The 23,816-nt window shown below is 36.4% G+C and overlaps 1 protein-coding gene across 3 annotated transcripts in view; it reads right to left on the reverse strand.

Moving 5' to 3' along the window:
- Positions 1-23,816, reverse strand: part of LOC131063605 (uncharacterized) — a 137,533-nt gene that overhangs the window by 22,946 nt on the left and 90,771 nt on the right. For all 3 annotated transcript variants that reach the window (XM_057997481.2, XM_057997480.2, XM_059219818.1), the window contains one exon: positions 5,651-6,905. In XM_057997481.2, the coding sequence (XP_057853464.2) occupies positions 5,651-6,905 (1,255 nt within the window). The remainder of the gene's footprint in view (positions 1-5,650; positions 6,906-23,816) is intronic.

Here is a 23,816-nt window from a genome sequence, read left to right on the forward strand (position 1 = left end):
TCCTGAAATTTGACTAAGTCTGGAAAACTGAAGAATCCTCCAAAAACTAGATTTTGCAATATAACTCGTAGAGGTCCGAAACCACTCTCAAACATCCTGAAAGTATATATGGAATATAACTTAAAGTATAAGTGACATTTCTTATACTTAAATGTTATATTCCATAAAATGATCCTGATGGAGAGTTCAAAATGTCAAATTTCGCTCCTAACCCTTCCAAAGGGTCCAAAGCGAATTTCGCTCCTGACCCTTCCAAAGGGTCCAAAGTGAAATTCTCCATAAGACATTCTACTTTGACCAAAACCTAGAACTAATGCATTCCTAGGCTTGAATGAAGGCAAAAATGCTTGTTTGAATAAAGAAATGTGAAAATGAAGTTAGGATCTTGGCCAAGATTAGGAATTTCGCTCCTGACCCTTCCAAAGGGTCCAGAGCGAAAATCTTTATAACTCTTGTTTTCCTCCTTATTTTGGCTAGGCGTTGGCTTGATGGGAGATGAATGGGTATGTTTTTGCCTTGAGAGGGAGTTTGGTTGATTTTGAAGAACAAGATTTTGACCTAAAGGGGATTTTCGCTCCTGACCCTTCCAAAGGGTCCAGAGCGAAATTCATCATAAACCTTGCTTCTTGACTTGAATGGATTAAGAACCTTGCTCCTAATGTGGATGATGATCTAATTTTGCCTTGTGAAGTGGTTTGAAGCTTGAAAAATGAGTAATTTAGCCAGGAATGAGATTTTCACTCCTGACCCTTCCAAAAGGCCCAAAGCGAAAATCTTCCCAAAGCACATTTCATCTAAAGTTTGGCTAATCTTTGACTTACAGGGTACCTTGGAAGGAAGCTTGGACATTCTTATTGCCTTTGAAAGGCTTGAAAGCATTGTAAATGAAGGATTTTGGACAAAAATGAAAATTTCGCTCCTGACCCTTCCAAAGGGTCCAGAGTGAAATTTCTAAAAGCTCTTAATTTTGCAGTAAAGGAAATCAAGTTTTGATTTGTTATGGCATGGATGGAAGGAAAATGACTTGCTTTTGCCTCTTGGGGTCGTTTTGGAAAGTAGAAATGAAGGATTTAGCCCAAGAAGGGATTTTCGCTCTGGACCCCTCTTGGGGTCGTTTTGGAAAGTAGAATGAAGGATTTAGCCCAAGAAGAGATTTTCGCTCCTGACCCTTCCGAAGGGTCCAAAGCGAAAATCTCTCTGAGACACATTTCTTGCCTTATTTGGCCAAAATTTGATGTCCAAGGCATGATGAGATGAAGTATGAACATGGTCTAGCCTTTGGGGATGTTTAGAAGTTGTGAAAATGAAGGATTCTAGCCAGGAAAGGTAATTTAGCTCCTGACCCTTCCAAAGAGTCCAGGGCAAAATTCCTTATAAGTATACCTTTTGACCTTTCTCAGGCTTAAAACCTTGTTCCTAGGGCAAAGGGAGATGAGATTTTACCTTGCAATAAAGTTTCAAGTTGAAAGAATGATGATTTTAGCTCAAAACCAGATTGTCACTCCTAACCCTTCCAAAGGGTCCAGAGCGAAATTCTTGGAAACTCATTTTTTTTTCTTGGAGATGGTCAAATTCTTGAGTTTATGGCATGGTTAGGTGGACTTTGATGTGTTCTTGCCTTTGGATATTGGATTGAGGTAATGGAGTAGCCAAAACAAGCTCAAAGTAGGAAATTAGCTCCTGACCCTTCCAAAGGGTCCAGAGCGAAATTTCCTAAAAACCACCTTTTCTCCTTGCAAAATCAAGTCAAACTTGGGTTGGATGAGAGAAGAGAGGAGTTTCTTTGCCTTGTGAGGTGAATTCAAGATGAAATGATGGGGGAACATGCTAGAAATGATGAAAATCGCTCCTGACCCTTCCAAAGGGTCCAGGGCGAAAATTCTTCAAACACCTATTTTCCCTTGCAAAATTAAGTCAAACTTGGGTTGGACGTGAGAGGAGAAGTGTTTTCTAGCCTTTTGAGGTGAATGCAACTTGAAATGATAGAGAAATAAGCCTAAAAAGTGATTTTCGCTCCTAACCCTTCCAAAGGGTACAGAGCGAAAATCCTTGAAAACATTGTTTTTTCAAAATTTTGGGCAAGACTAAGCTAGGACAAGGGTGTGAGAAGGCATTTGGATTGCCTTAGAATGAATTTTGGTTGCCAAGAATGCAAAATTGAAAGCCTAATGAAAATTTCGCTCCTGACCCTTCCAAAGGGTCCAGAGCGAAATTTCTAAAATTCCCCTTTTTTCTTGCAAATTCAAGACAAGATTTTGGTTTTTATACCATGGGAAGGAGAAAGACAAGATGTTCTATGCCTTGGAAGTAATTTGAAGTTGGAACGATGGCAAGATTGCCCTAAAACAAGATTTTCACTCCTGACCCTTCCAAAGGGTCCAGAGCGAAAATCCTAAAACCTACCCATTCCTTTCAAATTTATGCTAAGACAAGGTTTGACTAAGGTAAGAAATGCCCTTGAGACTACCTTTGACTTGATGTTGGTTTCCAAAAGTGATGATTTTAGGCCAAAGGAGTATTTTCGCTCCTGACCCTTCCAAAGGGTCCAAGGTGAAAATCTCAAAATCCCCTATTTTGCCTTGCAGGAACAAACCAAGCTTGGATGGAGTGAATGAAGAAGACCATTGCCTAGCCTTGAGGGGTGGATTCAAGACAAAATGATGAAGGAGTAAGCCTAAACAAGAAAATCGCTCCTGACCCTTCCAAAGGGTCCAGAGCGAAAAACCCTAAAGTCACCTTTTCCTTCAAGATTTGAGTTAAACCAAGCCTAAACAAAGGTGAAAGAGACTATTTAGAATGCCTTGAAGAAATTATGACCTTCAAAAAAAAATGTGAATTTTGAGCTAAAGTTGGAATTTCGCTCCTGACCCTTCCAAAGGGTCCAGGGCAAAATTCTTATAGGGTCTGTTCCTAGAGAAAATCTTGGGCAAGTTTCATGTTAATATCTTTTTGTTGATGATTTAAGTTGAAAATGCTATGTTGAAATGAATTTATCATGTGTCCTTAATCATCTTTTGGTTTCGCAGATGAAAGAAGACCAAGCCAAGGCAAGGACGACCTTCTCCAGCCCAGCATCAACAAGGACGATCTTCTCCAGCCCAGCCTCATCAAGGACGACCTCTTCCAGTCCAACATTTGAAGGAAAGACAAGGTGGCATCCCAGTCATCACTCCTCCAGTCGGGTTGGTCCACTTCAGCATGTCCAAATTCAATGTACCTGACTCATCAAAGATGGCACTAACTTCGATGTACCTACCCCGGCTATCCATTGGTCGAATATTCCAGAGAAGACATGTGTCCAAATAATGCAATTATTTCATTGGTCAGAATTAAGTTTGTTGTAACAAACCCTAATTAGAGTTTTCATTGTAAAATCTCGGCCATTGATCTCAAATTGATCTAAGCCATTGAATTGTATTGTGGGCACTATATAAGCCTGGCTCTTCATTTTGTAAAGGCTGATAGTTAGTCATTAATAGTTAGAAGGTGAATAGTTAGTTCATAGAGGTTAGAATAGCTAATGATTAATAGAAAATAGAATAGCAGTTAGAGTAGAATAGGAGGACAAGGCAAGAAATTGTTGCCATTGATTGTAAATAAACTCCATTTTTCATTGAAGTAATGGTGAAGTGTGTCGTTTCTTGCAATATGCATGGTTTCTTGTTGAATCTTCAATTCTAGATGGTAGATGATTAGATTGAATGAAGAAAATTGTTGAATGCACCTATGTGGAATCCGTCTAATCCAAACCACTAGCCTCTTGCTGATGGTAAGTGCGCCTTGCGTGGTCAACTGGAATAAAATGAGCTTAATCTTAAGTCGTTACACATCTATTGTCCATGCATTATCTTGAATGGTGATCAGTGTCTGATGGTGTACGATTTGAACATATTGGAAGCACCCCTTAGAAGATCACATTGAGCTGGTGTCGAATTGTCAAGCCTGATGGTGAGACCCAGCCCAGTAGGACTCCACCTAGTCATTCATCCATCTTCTCGCATTCTAGGTAGTAGAGTAGACTTCCTGAACCTTGCATCTTTTGCCATTTGTTTGTCTTCCAGTTAGTAAATAGGACTCGTGATTCCAGCAAATCAGACGTTTAGTCATCAAGTGTAAGTCCCCTTGTGATTCCAGCAAAATCACATCATACCACAAAGAGCTTATCCACGAGTAGAGAACCTACATACAAGAACCTTGGAGTTGCCTCGACTGATCCTTCGGCGAGATCTTCAGCAGTCGGGAAACTTTGGTCAAGAGAGGATAAGGTACCTTTAGGTATTTTATTATGTGTTCGCATGTGCATGAAAAACACATCAACAACTACCCAAGTAGCTATCCCACTAAAGTCGCTTGTTTGCACATATAGACCTTGGAATCAGCAGTGATTTTTCAGGAGAGGATAGAATACCTTTGGGTATCTTATTCTAATGTTTGGTAGATGATAAAACGTACACCAACAGAACTCACAGAGAGAATAGAACTGCCTACAACCAGCAAGGATAGTTCTTAAGGCCCTCTCAATACAAACCACTACCTCCACAATGCTACTGGACATAGCATTGGTGAAAATGCATTAATTGATAATTTATATTTTTTGTTTCCTCTAGGGAACATATTTAAAACAATATTTGTCTAAATTACTTGCTCTTAGGGCCATTGCATTATTTTTGTATTGGTGAATGCACCTTTTATTTTGTAACTGTTTTTCTAAATATCAGGAATTTTTAAGCATGCCCTTGTATTTTCCAAATCCATTGAATGAAAAATATGAACGTAAATGCTTTTGAAGATATCTGTATATAATATAACTCGGAATTTGTCTGAAAATATTTGAGATAATGCACCTCTACATCAAGTATTTAAACATTGCTTATTCTAATTACATTAAACATTTTCATATTTGAAGCTTAGAGGTTACTGGAATCCCATATCTAGGCAGTTACTTCTTTGGCAATATGAACTGGGAAGAAAATGTCCATATGCCAGTCCGTTGATGGTTGGGCAAACTAATCTGCAATCCAATTGTTTGAAAGCTTGAATAACAGTGACATTATAATAATAAATTAAAATAATTCCTATGGTAGAAACAAACATGAGCTATGACAAACATACTTGAAAGTTGAAGAAGTTGAATTTGCTCATTGAAATGAAAAATTTGTTCTTTTTCTGTGCAGAGTTAATTTCTATGTTTGTTGTCGTGTTTATGTTCAAATTTTGTTTATTCAGTTCTTGTCAATTACAATCATCCTAGTACCGTAGGACAGCTTTAAATGCTGTATTTCTTTAACACTTACCTGCTAAAAACAAGTAGTTTTAACTCAAGGTATTTGTGTCCACTATTAAAGAATGCTTGGAAAAGGCACAAATAAGTCATTAAAACTTTTCCAGAGTGAAAAAAAATAAAGACCAAGAAGTATGTCAACAAAAAATGTGCAGAAAGTCCGTCAGAAAAAGAAGAAATTGTTTTATTTGACGAATAGTTGATATGCACATAAAATAAAATCTTTCTTCAACAGCATTGTTTATTTTGTTGAAAAGCTGTAGAATATTAATTTAGTTAACTAAAGTTTTAAGCTTTTTAAATCAAACATTCAAGGTGTGATTAATAAGCAATTGAAATAGGGTGTGCTACAATGTAAATCCATCTTACCCAAAACCATCTTCTGACCAGCCTGTATAGAAAATTCCCTCAGCAGTATTGAATGCCTGATGTTCCATTCCTGCATGAAGCATAGCTGCTGCAACACCATATGTTACACCTGTCCAAATCTCTCGAGATTGCATGCATGTTTCATCCACTTTTCCATTTGGATGCATGCCATTCACAGCACCCATCCGTCCTCCTCCAATTTTCATAACATTGAAATCATATATTTTCTGCAGAGAACTTCGTATTTTCGAATTGTCAAAAATTGCAGGTAGGCCTGATGCCCATGAATACCATTGTCCGGCCAACTGATCTGCCTGAATTGAGTTGCTGTTGCTACTGGTCCCACTGTCATAATTAAAATATGAGCCATTCCAAAGTTTCTTCTCGTATGCTACCTTAGCCTTTTGAAATTCAATCCTATATTTTTCTGCAGACTCTTTGTGGCCCAATTTATCTGCCATTGCTGCAGCAGCTTGAAGTGCAGAAATCCATAGACCTCCACAATATGCACTAACACCATGTACTGTCCAAGTATCGTATGTCTGGTCAGGAAATCCATCATTCTCAATGAGGCCATCACCATCCCGATCAAACTTCTGCATGTATTCCATAGCAGCACAGACAGCAGGCCAGACATCTTTGCCAAATGACAAGTCATTAGTTGCAACCAGATCCCTGTACACCTGAAGCACAAACTTTGAGTTCAGATCCTTCCACTGGCTTGTATCATGTATATTGTATGCATTTATTTCAAGCCAAGGATCATGTAATCCCAAATCGTGAGGTACAGCACCTTTTACCTTTCTAATTCCCCAATTACCTTCAGCTAGAAATTTAGTTTTTGTATTGTCTTCAATCAAAACAGCCTTTGCAAACTCACGCTGTATATTAAGCTCAATCTTTGGAAAGAGATCCAGCAATGCAAAAGATGCATAAAAATGTACATCATATGTACACCACATCATATACTCCACACCCTCTAAGTACAGAAATTGACCCACATTCTCTTCAGTTAACCCAGAATTTGCTTCTGTTGTTGTCACTTTATTTTCATGATTCTGATCTTGTAGCAAGTTTGATTCTATATCTGCAACAACATTAGAGGCATCCAATCTCTGAACTTCTGTGACATGATTCAAATCACCATTTTGTGCAGAAACTGTGACCCTCGTTTCTGTTTTATTTTCTTTCTTCCGTGACTTTTTTCGAGACTCTTCTTTGTTGGTCTTGTCCTGTTCCACTGGTGGTCCACCATCTACAAGAAACAACCACCATAGCACCATAAACAGATTATGACTTGTCTGAGGATGCTTCCAAGATTTATACAATTAGAATAAAAACAGAAAAAGTTTCCATTTCATCTCAATCCAGATTTAATAAATGACAAGTTTCCATGCATAGATTAGTTTCAATATGTTGCGCATGAACTGTATACAATATTTAGGTTAAAATGATTAAATAAAAGAGAAATTGTTTATACTATATAACCAAACAAGAGACCAATCAGCTAACAGGGAACAATAAATAGAATATGTTCAACACATGAAAACTAAACAATAATTAGAAAATCAGTTTTCATTTCAAAATAACTCCATATGTGACCAATTAGCTTAACTTGAAAATAATAATCCAAAAATGGATCCTAATTACAATCGAAACATCAATTTTTAATCCAATCAAGTCAATGAGTCCAATTCAAGACAATTTTGAATTGGAGATTCATTTCTATCAGTTGAACACATTTAGGAGGCATGAACAGGTTTTTGAAGAAAGCAATCCGAAGATCCTGGAGAAGAACATAATTTTGAGCACAACTTCGAAAAATCACACTTGTTATTTGTCAAAGAGCTATAAAGGCCCTCTTAAGATCGGCATTCATTCATATTCATTGTACTTGACTGGTTAATGTGATGAGAATATTTACTCACCCAACTAGAACTTTTCCCCTTTTTGGGTTTCTCCAAACCAAAACTTGTATCAAAATCATTGTCAAGTGTCTTTTCTCACTTTATGATTCCTATTGCTTTGGATTTCATACTGCATTTCTCATAATAACTCATTTGAAGTTAGTTTGAGAATTGGAATGAAATGTTGAGCTGCCTACTTGTCTGCTTGAGCTGGTTGCTTGCTTGCTTGAGCTGGTTGGATGCTTGCTTGAGCTGGTTGTTTGCTTTCTTGAGCTGGTTGGATGTTTGCTTGAGCTACCTGGGTGTCTACTTCAGCTGCTTGTCAGTGTGCTTCAACTACCTACCTATCTAGTTGAGCAGCCTATGTGTGTGCTTAAGCTGGTTGCTTGCGCATCAGCTGGCTATTTGTTTGCTGACTTGTGCCAAGTCAGATCTTGTGCCACATTATTGATTGAGTTTTCAAAAATATGGTTTCTAAAGAATTGTTTTCATCCTCCTTTATTCAAGTATGTACGCTAAAGTTGGGAAGGGACTGTAGCGTATGGTGGGGTACATGACAGCTGCTGTAATCTGAATCATTCTTTTTTGTCAGAAATGTAACGTTAATCATCATATCTTTTGAGGCGTTAAAAGGTTTCGGTACACAAATTTATCATGGTATTAAACCTTGCTTGGACACATATTTGGTTTGATGGGCATTGGAAGTTGATTATACACCGATTTTGTGATTATTCGAAAGTCAAAATCATTTTGTTTCTTTGCAAAGCTTTCTTTCGAGTCTTTTTTTCACTTGTCATTTCTTTTTAAAACACACACTAAAGATTAAAAAACATGCATGCAGCTGTGAACGTTTGTTTTGTATTTTTCAGAAAATATTTTTGAAATACGTTTGGTGGGCTGCGTTTTATTGTGTGAGAATATTGCTAGTTGGTGTGCAGAGTGTGTTGGATGGCAGAATTTCATTTTGTGTATCTTTGATGAGGTGTTGTAATCTCCATTAAACATTACCTGTCAGGCTGCTGAAAGAAGGAATTGTAACTGCTGTGTATGGACAGAAATATTAAAGACGTCTTATTATCGATACTGATTAGGAGTTGCTGTGGGAGTTAATGGAGATGCTACGGGGTCATAGTTGACAAATATACTTGAAAACTGTCTACTCTATGAGATTTTGTTGGGAGATGTAAAGGGAAGCTTTGTTTTCAGGTTGAAGAAACAGAAAGAGATGCATGTGTTAGGTAAAAAGATGGGTCGAAGAAAGTGAGAAGTGGTTTTTGTAAACAATAGAAGACACAAGCTGAAGAACCTGAGTGGTGGTTAGTGTGAACAAATGAAGACAGAGATCGAAGCGAGTGGTAGTTTGTGTGAAGGAAAGAAGACTCAGATAAAAGAAGTGTGAGGCTCTATTAAAGAACATGGTATTACCACATAAAAGCTAAGTTACCGATTCGGGTACGGATATGGATAAGGATTCACGGATTCGGCAAAAAAACAAAAACACCTTGGGTACGGGTACGGGTACGTCCGTATATATATATATATATATATATATATATATATATATATGTTCAAACATCAAAACTATATATGTTCATAGTTCAAACATACAATGTAACTTTCCCATACAATGATACATAAATGATAACAGATAAATCATAAATCCATAATTGTCAATGCCTATAAATAATCTGATATTCATATATCATAAATATAATATCAAATTCATAATTTGCAAAAAAGATAATATTCAAGTTTCAAACTGATTCAAGTTTGTTTATACTTTTTTTTACTTTTATGACCTGTGGGCCCCGTTCTTTGGGAACCCATGGGCCTTGGTTCTCCCGGGTCCAGGACCCGGACCCAGCCCTTTTCCCCAAGAACCAGTATCTGAGCATTAAAGGTACCCTCAGAGATGGCACGTTCTGTTTTTGAAATTCATAATCACATGTTATCGGAGAAAGATATCGGGTTGGAGGAATGTAAGTAGGATCTCACATGTTGGAAGCTATACATAATCCTGTTGCTGTTCACTGAAGCTGATGATCTGAATTTTATATATTTTTTAGTGATTAAAGGAGATTGAGTTGCTAATTGATGTATTGTGATTAGAGTGTATTACTGAGTTGGTGCTCTATTTGAGGTTGTTGCTTCAGCTGTTGGAAGTTGATGCTTCAAGGGGAGTTGGTGCTCTCAGTGGGTTGGTGCTCACATCTGTATTTTGGGTTGGTGCCCAATTGTTAATAAATAGCTTTTGAATTGCCGTGGTGTTTTACCCAAAAGGGGTTTCGAGGTGAAAAAATTGAGTTCTTGCATTTGTCTTCTGTATGCAGTTTATTGTATGAGGTTGGAAGTATTGAATGTTTTTAAAATACTGATTCACCCCTTCCCCCTCCCCCCCCCCCCCTCTCAGTATTTTCTGTTGCTTTTCAAAACATAATCATACCAATCTAGTGATATATCTGCTGTCAAAAAATGTTGATAGAGATAATAATGTTGATACATGTGCTGATATGAGAAATAAAGTGTGGAATCACCTCCAATGGTACCCCAAAATCATGAAATAACTACCCAGCTTCAAAAAAAAAACAATATACCTCAATAACAGAAGGATAGGTCACATCGGAATCGAATTCCGCTGTTTTTTCGCTATTGGTTTGAACTTCTATATCCCACCCATCTAGAGATGCGCCATCAAGAATAATAAAGGGGTGGGATGCAACCCTAATTAATCTAGGGTAATATATTGGGGTGAAGGATATTTGCTAGTACAGGTTTGGAAAGGGTTTGAAAATACATTGTAACAGATAGAACAGCAAGAGAACACTCAAAAAAAACTCTTCAAACCTCACTCCCTTCACAACCAAATGATGTAAATCTGATACACCATATCAAATCAGCTCTAAAACATCATCATAGCTTGCTGGGAAGAGATTTCATCAGACTGGTACTAACTTCAATCATGGGGTCACAAGCATAAAATTCATAACTCATCAAAACTCTGTTTGTCCAATTCAAAATGGCCTGGAAATATCAGGGAGGACCAAGGCACCACCAAATTGAATGACAGAAGCTCCAAAGACTAAGAACTTCATCCTAGAACTTCCACGCCAATCTTAAGAAGGTTGTACGGCCAGCAAGGGTAAATTGTACGGCCTCCAATATCATCAAACCTGCTTCATATGATTTGTACAGCCCACAAGAACAAATATAATGGCGTCTCCAAACAGAATGAAATTCAAACTCGAAAAATGATACTGCCATTTACATCCAACAAGAGAGGTACGGCCCGAGCATGGAATGTACAACCAATACAAGGTGAACTCGTTTGAACTCCCTTCAACTTCAACAAATCTTCGACAAAATATACAAAATCTGCAACTCAAACTCTACAACTCATAAAATATCAAAAATACCCATGATTGCAAAACCATTGAAGCTTCCAATCTGTAGCAAAGGTGCTTCTGGAATAAAATCACAAAAATCTAGCTAAGGGTGTTTTCGTCCTCAAAACTAGAAATCTTTAGAGCATTATCATCCTCAGAAGATTAGGAAAAACTCTAGGTTCAATCCAGAAGCATAAAAATATCATTCATTAGTCTATCTTCTAAATGACCCCCAACACCTCCTTGTATAACTTTTTGAAGGGAAAAATACAATTTAAATTTATAATATTTTAATTTCCAGTCAAAAAGACATTTTTGAAATAATAATAACATTTCATGTACAAAGGACCCCCCTTATCCCTCCTAGGCGTCCACTTTTGAGTTCTCTTTTCACCAGTTTAACAAGGTATTACAATAAAGTTGTCATTTAACATTAGTAACTTAAGTGAATATTTAAATTAATTTACTCGAGTTGCAGAAAGCACTAAAACAGCATCGGAATCAAATCCTAATTACAACGGCATGATATTGAAGATTTGGAATGATGATTGGAGCCAATCAGATGACTAACTATAAATACACGGACTCTCCAAGAAATTTGGAGAACACCCCAAATGTCAGATGACACTACTAGAAGTGTCATGACACTCCACACAACCAACTAAGCTCATTACCATAAATCAAAGTCACTACTAAGTTACTAACCAACCTAAAGCACCCCAAGAAGTTTGGAGCTGCATAAGGGAAAACTCAAAAAGTGCGCAAATGCTCACAAATCAATATTGCTAAAAATGGGGACATTACATATATAAGTGTACACTTGTATGAGGGAAATAGTTTTTCAAAATAAGATTCTCAAGTTACATTGTACAGTGCACACATCAATAAAGGAATTTGATTTCCAATCTCAAAATGAAAAAAATGACTAACACAAGAAGAAGGGATTCAAATTCTAAATTGTGAGATTCATACTCAAGAGAGTGCCTTTATAAGGAATTGACTTCCAAAGTTGAAAACAGATTTGCATTGGCAAGTGCATGCATGTTGGGTAAAGGTGATTTTCTTTCAAAACTAGATGACAGATTTTGCTTGTACAAGGGTGCACCTGTATAAAGAAAAGGCATGTTGAGGTACTCCTCTTTACAAGAGAAATTTTAAAACCAAAACATTGTTAAGCACAATAACAAATCATGTTAGAACCCCTACCAAGATATTCTTTATCAAACCCAAAATTTCACAATTTTTAACACACAGATATTTCATCAAACAGTTTGTAACAAATTGGTCTGAAGTGGTTTCCAACTTTTCTTAAATTGATGTTGTAAGGAATCAGCATAAAAGTTGTTTCCAAAACTCACATAGAATTCATCGTCGTTGATACCACAATATTGTGTAAAAACACAATCACAATAAATCTCTCTGTTACTTTCTTAACTGTTGTTACAAAAGTAATAACTCAAAATTTGTAATATCCCTGGCTTACTTTCAACAGAATTTTCTATTTCCTTCCAGGATTAACATACATTCAAACTTCATACAATGCAAAACAATTTGACTTTCAAACTTAATGCAAATCAAGCACCCAGCAGTTTGGAACACCAATATCCTTGATTTTATTATCAGTGAAATTAAGGTGAAATTCAGAAATACAAGATTCCAGATTCGGACAAATTTACATCAGAATAACGATACAGGTACAACCAATTCATTGGCTTTGGAAGTTGCCAATCTTGTTATTATACCCCTTTGCAGCTATTCCACAATATGTGTAAGCCTCTAACTCAAACAGCTCCTGACTGGACTAGCTGAAACTATGATTTCTTCCATACACAAACTCAATGCACCAGCTCAAGTATATACACCTGCACAGTTCCTTCTTACGTGGAATCATATAGTCTCAATCGATGTGAGACATCCTACTCTTCATTGCACCTGGAGTCTATCAGTGAAATTAAGGTGAAATTCAGAAATACAAGATTCCAGATTCGGACAAATTTACATCAGAATAACGATACAGGTACAACCAATTCATTGGCTTTGGAAGTTGCCAATCTTGTTATTATACCCCTTTGCAGCTATTCCACAATATGTGTAAGCCTCTAACTCAAACAGCTCCTGACTGGACTAGCTGAAACTATGATTTCTTCCATACACAAACTCAATGCACCAGCTCAAGTATATACACCTGCACAGTTCCTTCTTACGTGGAATCATATAGTCTCAATCGATGTGAGACATCCTACTCTTCATTGCACCTGGAGTCAACCAAGACGAAAGTCACTTTTCACAATATCTCCGTTGCTCAATACCTTTGTATGAGGCATGAAAGGGAATTATGGACTCAAAAATATATGTCACTCCAATCACGTGCCAAGGTTACTGGAGTTAGGCCCAAAAGAAGAAGACAAACTCCCCCGATAAATAGTAGAGACGAACCTTCAATTATTCACGATCAAAGATAGTATTAATCCGCCAAAGTGGAACACTAACTGACTTCAAATAATTATTGAAGCTACCATCAAATGTATAGTAATCCGCAGCTTATATCATTTGTCAATATTCGCTAGCATTGATAGCTTATATTATTTGTCTCTTTCTTACCCACAGGCATGAAACTCTCGCACCAAGTGAAGTATTATCCACCGGAAGTTATGGAAACTCTGATACTTAGAAACCTTTGATTAAATTTGTGGAAGATTAACAAATATGTGTCATGCTATGTGTCCCCCTCTCTCCACTAGGCTAGCACTTAGGCACCTCCCGCACTGCCTTAGTAATATTGTGTTTGCAATTCAATCGAGCAGGCAGACAACCAGCTCACCAATATAAAAAGTCCTTTAATTTAGATTCAATATGACTTCGACTCTAGCAATGAAAATATAAAAGCAATCCATCTTGAAATAATATTGATCCTTTATAACTTGTAAAGCCCTTATTACTGTAAATTTGTCTCCAAAGGAGACTTCACAAATTTGGCTCAAATGTAAACTCCCTCATGAATCCACTCCTTATGAAGAACTAGGTTTTCGTCCAGCCCTTCTATCAAACTCCTAAAGGTTTTTGTCTCCAGAAATCATGTCGTTATCAAATGCCAGCATGCCCTTGCTACAACCCCAACACCTCCTTATAAAGCCCTCCAAGAAACATCTAGAAGATCAGGCCAACTAGAGAACTTAAATAAATAAAGTGACCTTATAATATTATTTTTGTTATTTAATTAAATTAATTAATATTAAGTCATCGTATGAATATTTTATTTCTATTTTGATAACTTAATAAAAATCAACTTAAATAAAGGTCACCTTAAAAATTGGGGACATTACAAACTTTCATAACAGAAGATGCATTTTTATTAAATCAACAGTATTACAAATCCCTATGTCCTGACCTGAAATGCCGAATGACCAAACACCAACCAAGAGCTGTCTTTGTCCATCCTTGAACTGTATGGCTTCTTTCCAACTTGGTACAGCAAGATCAAATGTGTTGATAGCAGCTAATATAAGTTGTGATTCTCTTCAAGGAAACTGTGCCAGCCAATATGGGCCTACTAGAAGCCATGTAGGAGTCTCAAAAGACCCTTTGACCCTTCAGCATTCATCACTTCACTCTTAATACTTGTCTTTGGGCTGTGTTGACTCCAAATAAGGGATGGACTAGAATTTTCAAAACCTTCAAACCTTTCCAAGCTTCAATTCCTCCTTAGGGATATGTACAACACTCAGAGAGGTGGTGTACGGAAGTTCAAATCATGTATTGACTCCCTCGTGTATGTTGTGATGGAAGCAAAGAAATTATTCATAATGCAATCGACCCCTTGTTCTTATCGCTGGAGGTGATGACATGGAATGATTGGGGTAGAACTCAGGAGCAATAAATAACATCAATATTTCTTTACCATCTCAACATGAATAAAATATATTATTTTCTTTATTTATTTTTTGTATACACCTTGCCCCTATAACCTCTTAATCGAAAAGAAAAATTTATTATTTGTTTATTTATTTTTTTAATGCACACACTAAATACCTAAAACTTGCAGAAAACCACAAATTTTCCATTTCTGCACTATTTGTGACTCCAACTGAATCACACTATATTGGCTAGGGTGGAATCTTATGCCGCTGAAACCTTTGAAATCCAATCTGAAAGATGTACTTGTGAATCCTTTGTTTTAGGTCGAATGGAACCGAATTATCTTATTAATTGTGAGCGATAACTCACTAACCCTTAACTGTTTCTTGAGGGAGAGAATAATAATATGGAAGTCATTCTTTTGAGCAATTTTTCTGCTTGATGATATGGGGGAAAAGTAGCGAAGAGAGTTTTGGTGGGTTATAACTTGGTAGTTTGAAATTACTTGTTTTATTGGAGGGCAATAGACATCTTCATATATATCAGTTGGGCTAACAGATAAAACTTGAAATAGCTCGACTTTCTTGAGGAGCTTGAAAAGAGAACTTTGCAAATTTTCCTTCTTAAAGCCGAAAATGCTTGACTTACAGGCATGAGTTTCTCTACTTAATACTGTTGTTGTACTTCACCTTTAAAATGAATCTTGAGAATTTCATTGTATTCTATCATAGGAAATATTCAGAAATGAGTTGTATTTTTATTATTACAAACCTTAGATAGGGAGCATGAGCTCCTTCTATCGAATGTTGTATCTGCATTAGCTATAAATACATAGAAATAAAAAAAAAAGTGTGGAATTTATTACTGTTACCATATAACCTATCCAGAGCAAGTAATCCAATTTAGACTGCCTTAATATGAGCAGTACGACTCGAAGGTTACTAAATAGACAGTCTTGTCTTTAAGAAAGTCCTCTTTTGATGCAGTAGTTTGTTATAAAGATTATTCTCAATCTTGCAAGGTTCTTGAGTAAACAATAGTTGTACTTACGATTGTCTTTCAGTCTTGAAAAGTTCTTAAAGAACAGAGGCATTGTAAAATACTTGTTCCTAGGTTTATGCAAGTATGACTTGTATATAGTCCACTATGCGTGTTCAAGTACACTCATAGTTTATCATAAATCATATGTAAGCATATAAGAACAAGGACTGTTCTTTATGCTCACATATGGTTGTATGGGAATCTATGGGATTATAATAATGTATTAAGATATGAACTCCTAAGAAACTGAAATAAGACTAAGAAAACAGCAAGAGAGCTGTATACCAATAATGCCTTTCTTAATTAAGACGCATGTTTTTGTTACCTTGAAGGGTCTTTTTAATAAATTTCATAAGAGTCTCATGGAGCTTTAAGCTGAAACAAGTTATGGCTAGAAGCAGCCATTTAGGCTCTTAGAGAATTGATGAGTAAAGCCTAATTATTTAAATGTCAGTTTAAATTCACTTAGTCACAATAGAGTGAGGAGTGAGAAGTTTCACGCCTCTCAACTTGAATGTCAAGTATAATATAAAGATGAGTTTACATATTTCTTATCTATTCCTATCATGGAAACTAGTGGCAGTTGCCAAGATTAGTATGTGAGTATGCATGACCAAAGGGGCCATGGCAACCTTGTTTGATTAAGTCGATAAGTTGAAAACTATAGTATGTCTGAAGTACCCAAGTCAAGTAAGGGTGGGTGAGCAGATGACTGCACTTCATGTAAGTGTAAAATATTAAAATCTTTGGCCAAGGTGGCACAAAGGTCTACTTGTGTCTAGTTAGTTCACCGTGTCTAGATACATAGTCTAGTGGCTAGTCAATGAGTCATGCATAGTTAGCAAGAATCTATAGTTATGTGACCAACTAGAAGTATATAGGATACAACACCAAGCTCATATGGCAACCTTGACCCATTCCCATGTTTGTACCCTCATGAAAGGTAGGGCCACTTCCAGTAGGAAGGTGTGCAGGCGACTGCCAGGTTTGTGGTTGGAGGAGAAACAATCGAGTGATGCTCTCCATCTGCAAATTCACCCCGAGGCTTGTGTTATAGCTCACTCATTCAGAAAAATAGTAGACTATTTCAATGCTTAATTGGAATATACGTTGTTATTCAAAGAATTGTATTTGTTAGATTCATACTTAGAGATTTCATAGCATTTCCAGTTATTCATGTGATTCTTTGTACATTGTCATTACGTGATAAAAAGTTAATTCAATGCAAAAAAAAATCATATGCATATTTCCTTGCAATTTCTACTTTACATTCACTTAAATTCACTTACTTTTCACATTAAAGAATTAGAGAATGCTACATGATTGAGAGGCGAGATCCATGCTAAAGGATAGATCAAAAATGGGAACCCCAAGTAGGTGTATGTTGATGTGATCTCCAAAGGTTCCCCTTTGTAAAGGAGTTAGAGTCTAAAAACAGAGCACTAGGAGATGTCAAAAATCATGACCTTAGTTTTATGAAGGTTGACAACAAATTGGCAAAGCTCATAGAAATGGACAAGAGCATCAAGCTAACATTTTAGGACTTCCACAAAATGAGAGCAGAATACCATCAACAAAAGTAGTATAGCTATAACCACGCAATGTAAAAGACAAACATCATCATGTTAATATGTTCTTGAAGAAACTCATCAATGCAAATGTTGAAGAGGGTTGGTGAGAAAGGGCATCCCTACTTGATCTTAATGGTACTCTTCACAAGTCAAAAATTCCATGAGAAGTATTGAACTATCCAGTATCTATCTCGTAAAGCCTTCAAGTAGTAGTGATGAGAGAATCTGGATTGCTAACACTATGCAATTCTCAAAAATCAAGTGACTTGGAACTAAGTCAAATGACTTCTTGAGGTCTATAAAAACGCAAAGGACTTTGGAAGATCAACGACGAGCCTCCTTAATAATGGATCAAGAGTAAAGAAGTGGTCAATACTCTAGTAATCTCTCCTAAAGCCAGCCTACCTCTACATTTAAGATACCTCTCTCCAAGTGCTCTAAAAGTCACATGTCTAACCTCGTGGCATAAAGTTTGGTAAACCATGCCCAAACATAATGATCTTGTAGTTACCTTATTTGGAAACATCTCCGAATTTATGAATAGAATAAATTACGCATTGGGAAAAAAATTGAGGAAAACCTAATATGTGTATGGTAATGCACCTAGCCTTAGAGATGTGCATGAATGTGTTAATAGTATGCTTGGCCAAATGAAGGCCATTGTACAAGAGAAAGACCCCACATTGCAATCCTATCATGAATATAATCAACAAATCATTCAGCAAAGGTGGGAGAAGCATAACACTTCTTTACACGTAGTTGCCTATGCATTCAACACAAATTGTTATAAGCAAAGGCTTAGTACAGTTACACTTATTGAGGATGTTGAGGACAAAGTGATTCATGAATTTTATTCAGAAGATGCACAGTGTTAATGATGACACTACCATTCACATATTGAGTGGACAAAATTTGCCACTCTTAGGGGATATCCCAATGAAGCCAAGATAGATTGTAATGTAACCAAATTTTAGTGCTTATTTCAATATCATTCCAACTCGGTATCCAATTTTATTTGTGGTGAGCCTTCTAGAGATTATTCAGGACATGTTGATTCACACTTCCTATTTTTAGTAAGTCATGTGGATGTTTTGCTCGTACTTACTATTTATAGTAAGTCACCGAGGTGATCACTTGGCATCATATCTATATTTGGAAAGTGGATGGATTATTCCCGAGTTGATATTGGCAATTATCCTGGGTTTAATGATTTAAGTTAAATTATTAAAGTTAAATCAAGTTTAACTTTAATAATATTCATTATATTAAATGACATTATGATATGATGACGTAAAGGGGGTTAAAGAGTATTTAAGTTGTTTTCATAAAGTGACTTTATAAAATGACAATAAAAAGTCATTTTATTTAATAAAGCTCTCCAGCTTGTTCGAGAAGCTACTTCATAAGGAGGAATTACAAAATAAAGGACGATTTATCCCACATTAAGCGTGGAGGTTCACTTAGAGGTTGGGAAGTCTTTATAAACAAACTTAGTCTTCATTGAAGAGCATGTTATGGGAATATTATATTGAAGCTATTTCTCCATTGTTGCTGAGAATCAGTGACTGGTTTTCCAAGGACAAAACCCCAACTTTCCATGAGAGGTGAACTCATCTTCAGAGTTTGCTGCTGAACTTAATGGTGGAAGTTTTGGTTCAAATAAGAAGCTATGATGCAGATTGAAGGTGGCATGAATAGTAATGTGAAAAGTGTCGTGAATAGTGTAGCTACAGTACCGTGAACAGTGATGATCCAGTGCCATGAACAGTGTCGATAACAGGGATATCAGATTTGTTGGAGCTGATTTGGTTTGTTTCACTACCCTATAGTCTCCTACATTCTTCAGCTTATTTCCCTGCAATTATGCATCATTCCAGAACTCCCTAGATGTGGTATTCAGTGAGCTTGCAAACCCAGAAAAAAAACAGAATGCTGCCATATTAAAAATCAGATCAATAAAAGCAGTGATAAGGTGATTATGGCTCGTATGCAGTCCTTACTTGTGCACAACCTCCGGGTATGTGAAATACATATTCTAAACCATTCTTGCAATTAAGAATATGATTATTGAGGGATATGAATGTCTGAATCATTTTATCAGAATTGTCCATGTATGAATTCTGACTGATTTAAAGCAATAAGAGTGGTCTTCTTTACTACTATAATTGTTCATGTACTTTGCTTTACATTCTATATATTCTATTTGATATTTGGCATTAAACTCAACTGCAAATCAGACAAAAGAACTCGGAAAAAACTCAGAACAGACTTTGCATACAAATTGTTTGACGGAATGCATATGACCCAAAACTGAAAATTTAAAGTCACAATTAGACAGGGATCTTACATAGATGGGGAGACTATGACATAGGAGGACCCAATTCCATGGTGGACAATGCATAAGCCTCATTCTTTGACAACCATAGTAGCCATTCATCTATTGTCCTATGTTCTCACTCTTATGCTACTATGAGTGCCTGGTCTACATATAGCTCCATCCACTCTATTAAGAGGAATAGAATTACCTCTAGGTTGGCAAAGAAGCTTGTAGCTATACATAGTGACTCAGATCTCATTGACTGCAATAGACTTACATACAAGGAGAGCCCAACAGCCAGATGGAATGTAGAGCCAAAGGAGCTAGAACAATTTGATGATGATGCAACACAAATTGGGTTAGTTGGTATTGGTTTGGAGAAGATTGACCTCAAAGCATCCAATAATTTGAGTGATGAGAACTTTGGCATGGACTTTGGGGATGATTAGAAGCATTGAGCACTGGGCCAATAGTATTTCAATTTTGAATGTGGCATCATTATGAATTATAATATATTGGTGTTTTGTAAGTTTACTATTTCAAAGTTTCATTTGCCATTTCCTTGTACAGTGTTTCATAATTAAGTTTTCAAGTACTATATATATTTACATTGCCATCCCCAAATCTAAGCCCTTGGTCCCTGTTGATGTGTTTTTATGCACCTCTAACACAACAAAAGACCAAAAGTATTCTATCCTCTCTTGATAAAAATCTTCGTGGATGCTGAATTATATGATCAACCAAAATGACTAAGGTTTCTATAGTCAGGTCTTGACGTGTGGATAGCTCAATTGGTTGATGTGATTGCTGATAATCCAAGGGGCCTTGCGTATATGTTTCTTAAGAGATATAACTTGGTTTCAAGGAATGCTTTTCAAATGATTTGCAATATGGCTCTCTTACTATTACTAAAGAATGATTGATAAAAAAAAATGCAAAAGTTAAAGGGTCAAGAGATATTAAATTATGTCTAACAATGCAAAGACGAAGGATGATGTTTGATGAAACTCTACTAGTCTTTGTTTTGACATACAAGAACAACTCCACAAAGGCTAATGCAATCTTCTAAGGAAATTAAATGATTTTTAAATTACTATCAACAAACATAGACATCATTACTTGAATGCATATCAATGATTGAATAGTAATTGAAGTTAAGTTCATATAAGAATTCATTTGACCACACAAAGCACTTAACAATCAGCTAAGCACAAGTAGTTTGAACATAAGAGATTCACCATGAATCATACACAACGTTCTATTCATTCAACTAAAATACTTAAAGTAAATTCAAGAACTTTGAATTGAGAAGATGAATAACCATGCAAACACTCCAAGGATAGAATATAAAATCACCACACTTCAATGTTTGTATATTAATTCAGCAACAAAATAGCAACAATTCTTCAAGTCTATCTCATTCTTCTACAAAATGAAAAAATGGAAGCTTATATAGAGCTCCAAACAAAAATAGAGGGCCAAGATTGCCCTGAAATGAATGGCTAGGATTAAAACCCTAATTAGGGTTAGTTGTAGCCAACCAACCGATATCTAAAATCAGCCAATAGGAAATGAACACCTTTTGGCACAAGATTCTATGAAAAGACAACCAATGGCAAAATTCATGCCAACTATGATTTTAACAAATTTTCTTGTAGAAGATCATTCCCTTGATCTCTCTCCTTGATGGCAAATGCAATGAACTTGCACATAAAGGCATTGAGCTCCTCCATGGATAGGCTAGGCATGTTGTCAAGCTTGAACTTGATGACCTCTAATGTGTCAACACAAGTAGCAAAGACTTTTCGCCATTCTAGTTCTTGTCTTCGAAATACTTCCATGAAGACCATGAATGAATAGATACCACTCAAAAGAGCATCTAAGAAACCTGCAGCTGGGAAGAAGATAGATTTCACCTTGTTGTGCAATTCATCAACACTAAAACCTTCTTCATCAAGCATGTCTTGTACAAAGACTTCCCTGGTTGACACAATGAACTGATCTTGAATCTCCTTGAGTGTTTCTTCCATTTTAACACAATCATCTCTAGTCTTATCCAGAGTCTCCTTCCTTGTCATCAAAATACAATACCACCTATTGAAATCATATACTGATTTTGCTTCCATAACTCCACCATCTATTAGCATTTGCTTAGGAACTCCTTTCAATGCTTGTAAATGTGGTATGGCCTTGTCTCGAATGTTTTGAAACTCATCTCATATCTCCATGATGTTTTGAATCCTACACAAGAATTTAGTGACCCTGTCATATGTTTGCATGAACTCTTGAGTGAATAAGCTGGCTTGTTTGAAGGCATTTTCAATCCATGTTTTGGTAGTTTGCACTATCACCCTTGTTTCTTCTACCCCTTCAATTGCTTCTTTGGAGAGTATCTAAGGTGGGAAGGATGTATCATCCTCTTGTTGAGATGACATATGTTGTATATAATCAATCAATTGCTTGTTTTCTTACTTTAATTGCTTCTTCTTTTCAATCTCTATTCTCAATTGTTCTTCCATATTAGAGACAGAACCTCTAAGTTCTTCCACTACTTGGGTTTGAGTGATTGTAATGTTCCCTTCTTAGCTAGAATCAATAGATTTGAATCAGTCTATTAATGAAGTCCTCGTAAACTAATAAGGATGGGCCGAGGACGTTGGACTGGTGATTTTCTCCTATTTGAAAGGGCACTTTAGAGTAAACATGGGTGGAATTAGTCAACAGTATTGTTATCTCCAAGTCGCCAATCTAAAACTGCATCAAACCCTAGAATATCTCCTTCAAAGGAATACATGAGTCTAGAGAGAGAATGAGGTGCTTAATTGCCAAGTATCCATGAGAGAGAAAAAAAAAGCAAATTAAAAGCGATATTAAAGTTGATGCATATTACTTTATAATCTCTCCTTGGGTCACTTAAAACATATTTATAATATTAAGTTTCACCTTTCCTATGTACCTATTCCTAGTGAGAGAGTGAATGGGGAAGAGAGATAAAAGGTTAGTATAAGTGCAGAAAACATATAATCTCTCCTTGGGTCACTTAAAACATATTTATAACATTAAGTTTCACCTTTCCTATGTACCTATTCCTAGTGAGAGTGAATGGGGAAGAGAGATAAAAGGTTAGTATAAGTATAAAAAACATATAATCTCTCCTTGGGTCACTTAAAACATATTTATAACATTAAGTTTCACCTTTCCTATGTACCTATTCCTAGTAAGAGAGTGAATGGGGAAGGGAGATAAAAGGTTAGTATAAGTGGAGAAAACATATAACATGAAGTGTATGTCCTAAGTGGGGAGTATTGTTATGAGGATAAAGTTACTATTATTTAATTCATTAAATTTGATTGAGGTGTTAAGGTTTCAACCCTAATTAGGGCAACTTGAGGAAAGGTTTTTAAAGGTCATTGGAGACTCATTTCTATTCATGTTTTTGTTGATAATTATTTCTACCTCCTTGTGGAGCTTATCAACCTTAGGGTTTTGAAGAGCTTGGAGACAGAAACCTCCATTGTTCTTACACACTTGCAGCTACGAGAGACCAACCAAGAGTGTGCAAGGAGATTCTACTTTAGGGATCTCAATTGAGCTACAAAGATCTCATTTCTAGAAGACATTTTGCTGGTTGAAATCTGAAGGAGTTGCTTGCTTGAAAGGCTGAACCATACTTCAACTTGTTTGTAGTGTAGGAGAGTACTTTCCTTGCGCTTTTAGCGTTGAGTTATCAAGTCACATCATGACCAACAGATTTGAGTAAATTTGTATCAGTTTGGAATCAGTCGTGGATGGTTTTTGTTGTTGTTACAGAAAATCTGAGTGAGGTCCTTGCTACCAACAGCCCCTTTTCTCAACAAACTAAGAATCCAAAAAAGAAGTTCTAATCTGCACATGGTGTGTTAGAACTGCAGAGAAGAGGGTTTGTAGTATGCAACAGCAAAAAAGTTTTTGAAGGTGTTTGGGCAACTTTTTGAGTGACTTGAATGCTTGCTTAGCTGACCCCTACCTAGGCATTTTAAAGGGTTTTACGAGGTCAATCTGCTATGCTCAAGTTGGAAAAAGAATCAACTGTCCAAGAAGAAAGTTTTAAGA

The sequence above is a fragment of the Cryptomeria japonica genome, chromosome 4 (genome assembly GCF_030272615.1).
Source record: "Cryptomeria japonica chromosome 4, Sugi_1.0, whole genome shotgun sequence".
Lineage (NCBI taxonomy): Eukaryota > Viridiplantae > Streptophyta > Pinopsida > Cupressales > Cupressaceae > Cryptomeria > Cryptomeria japonica.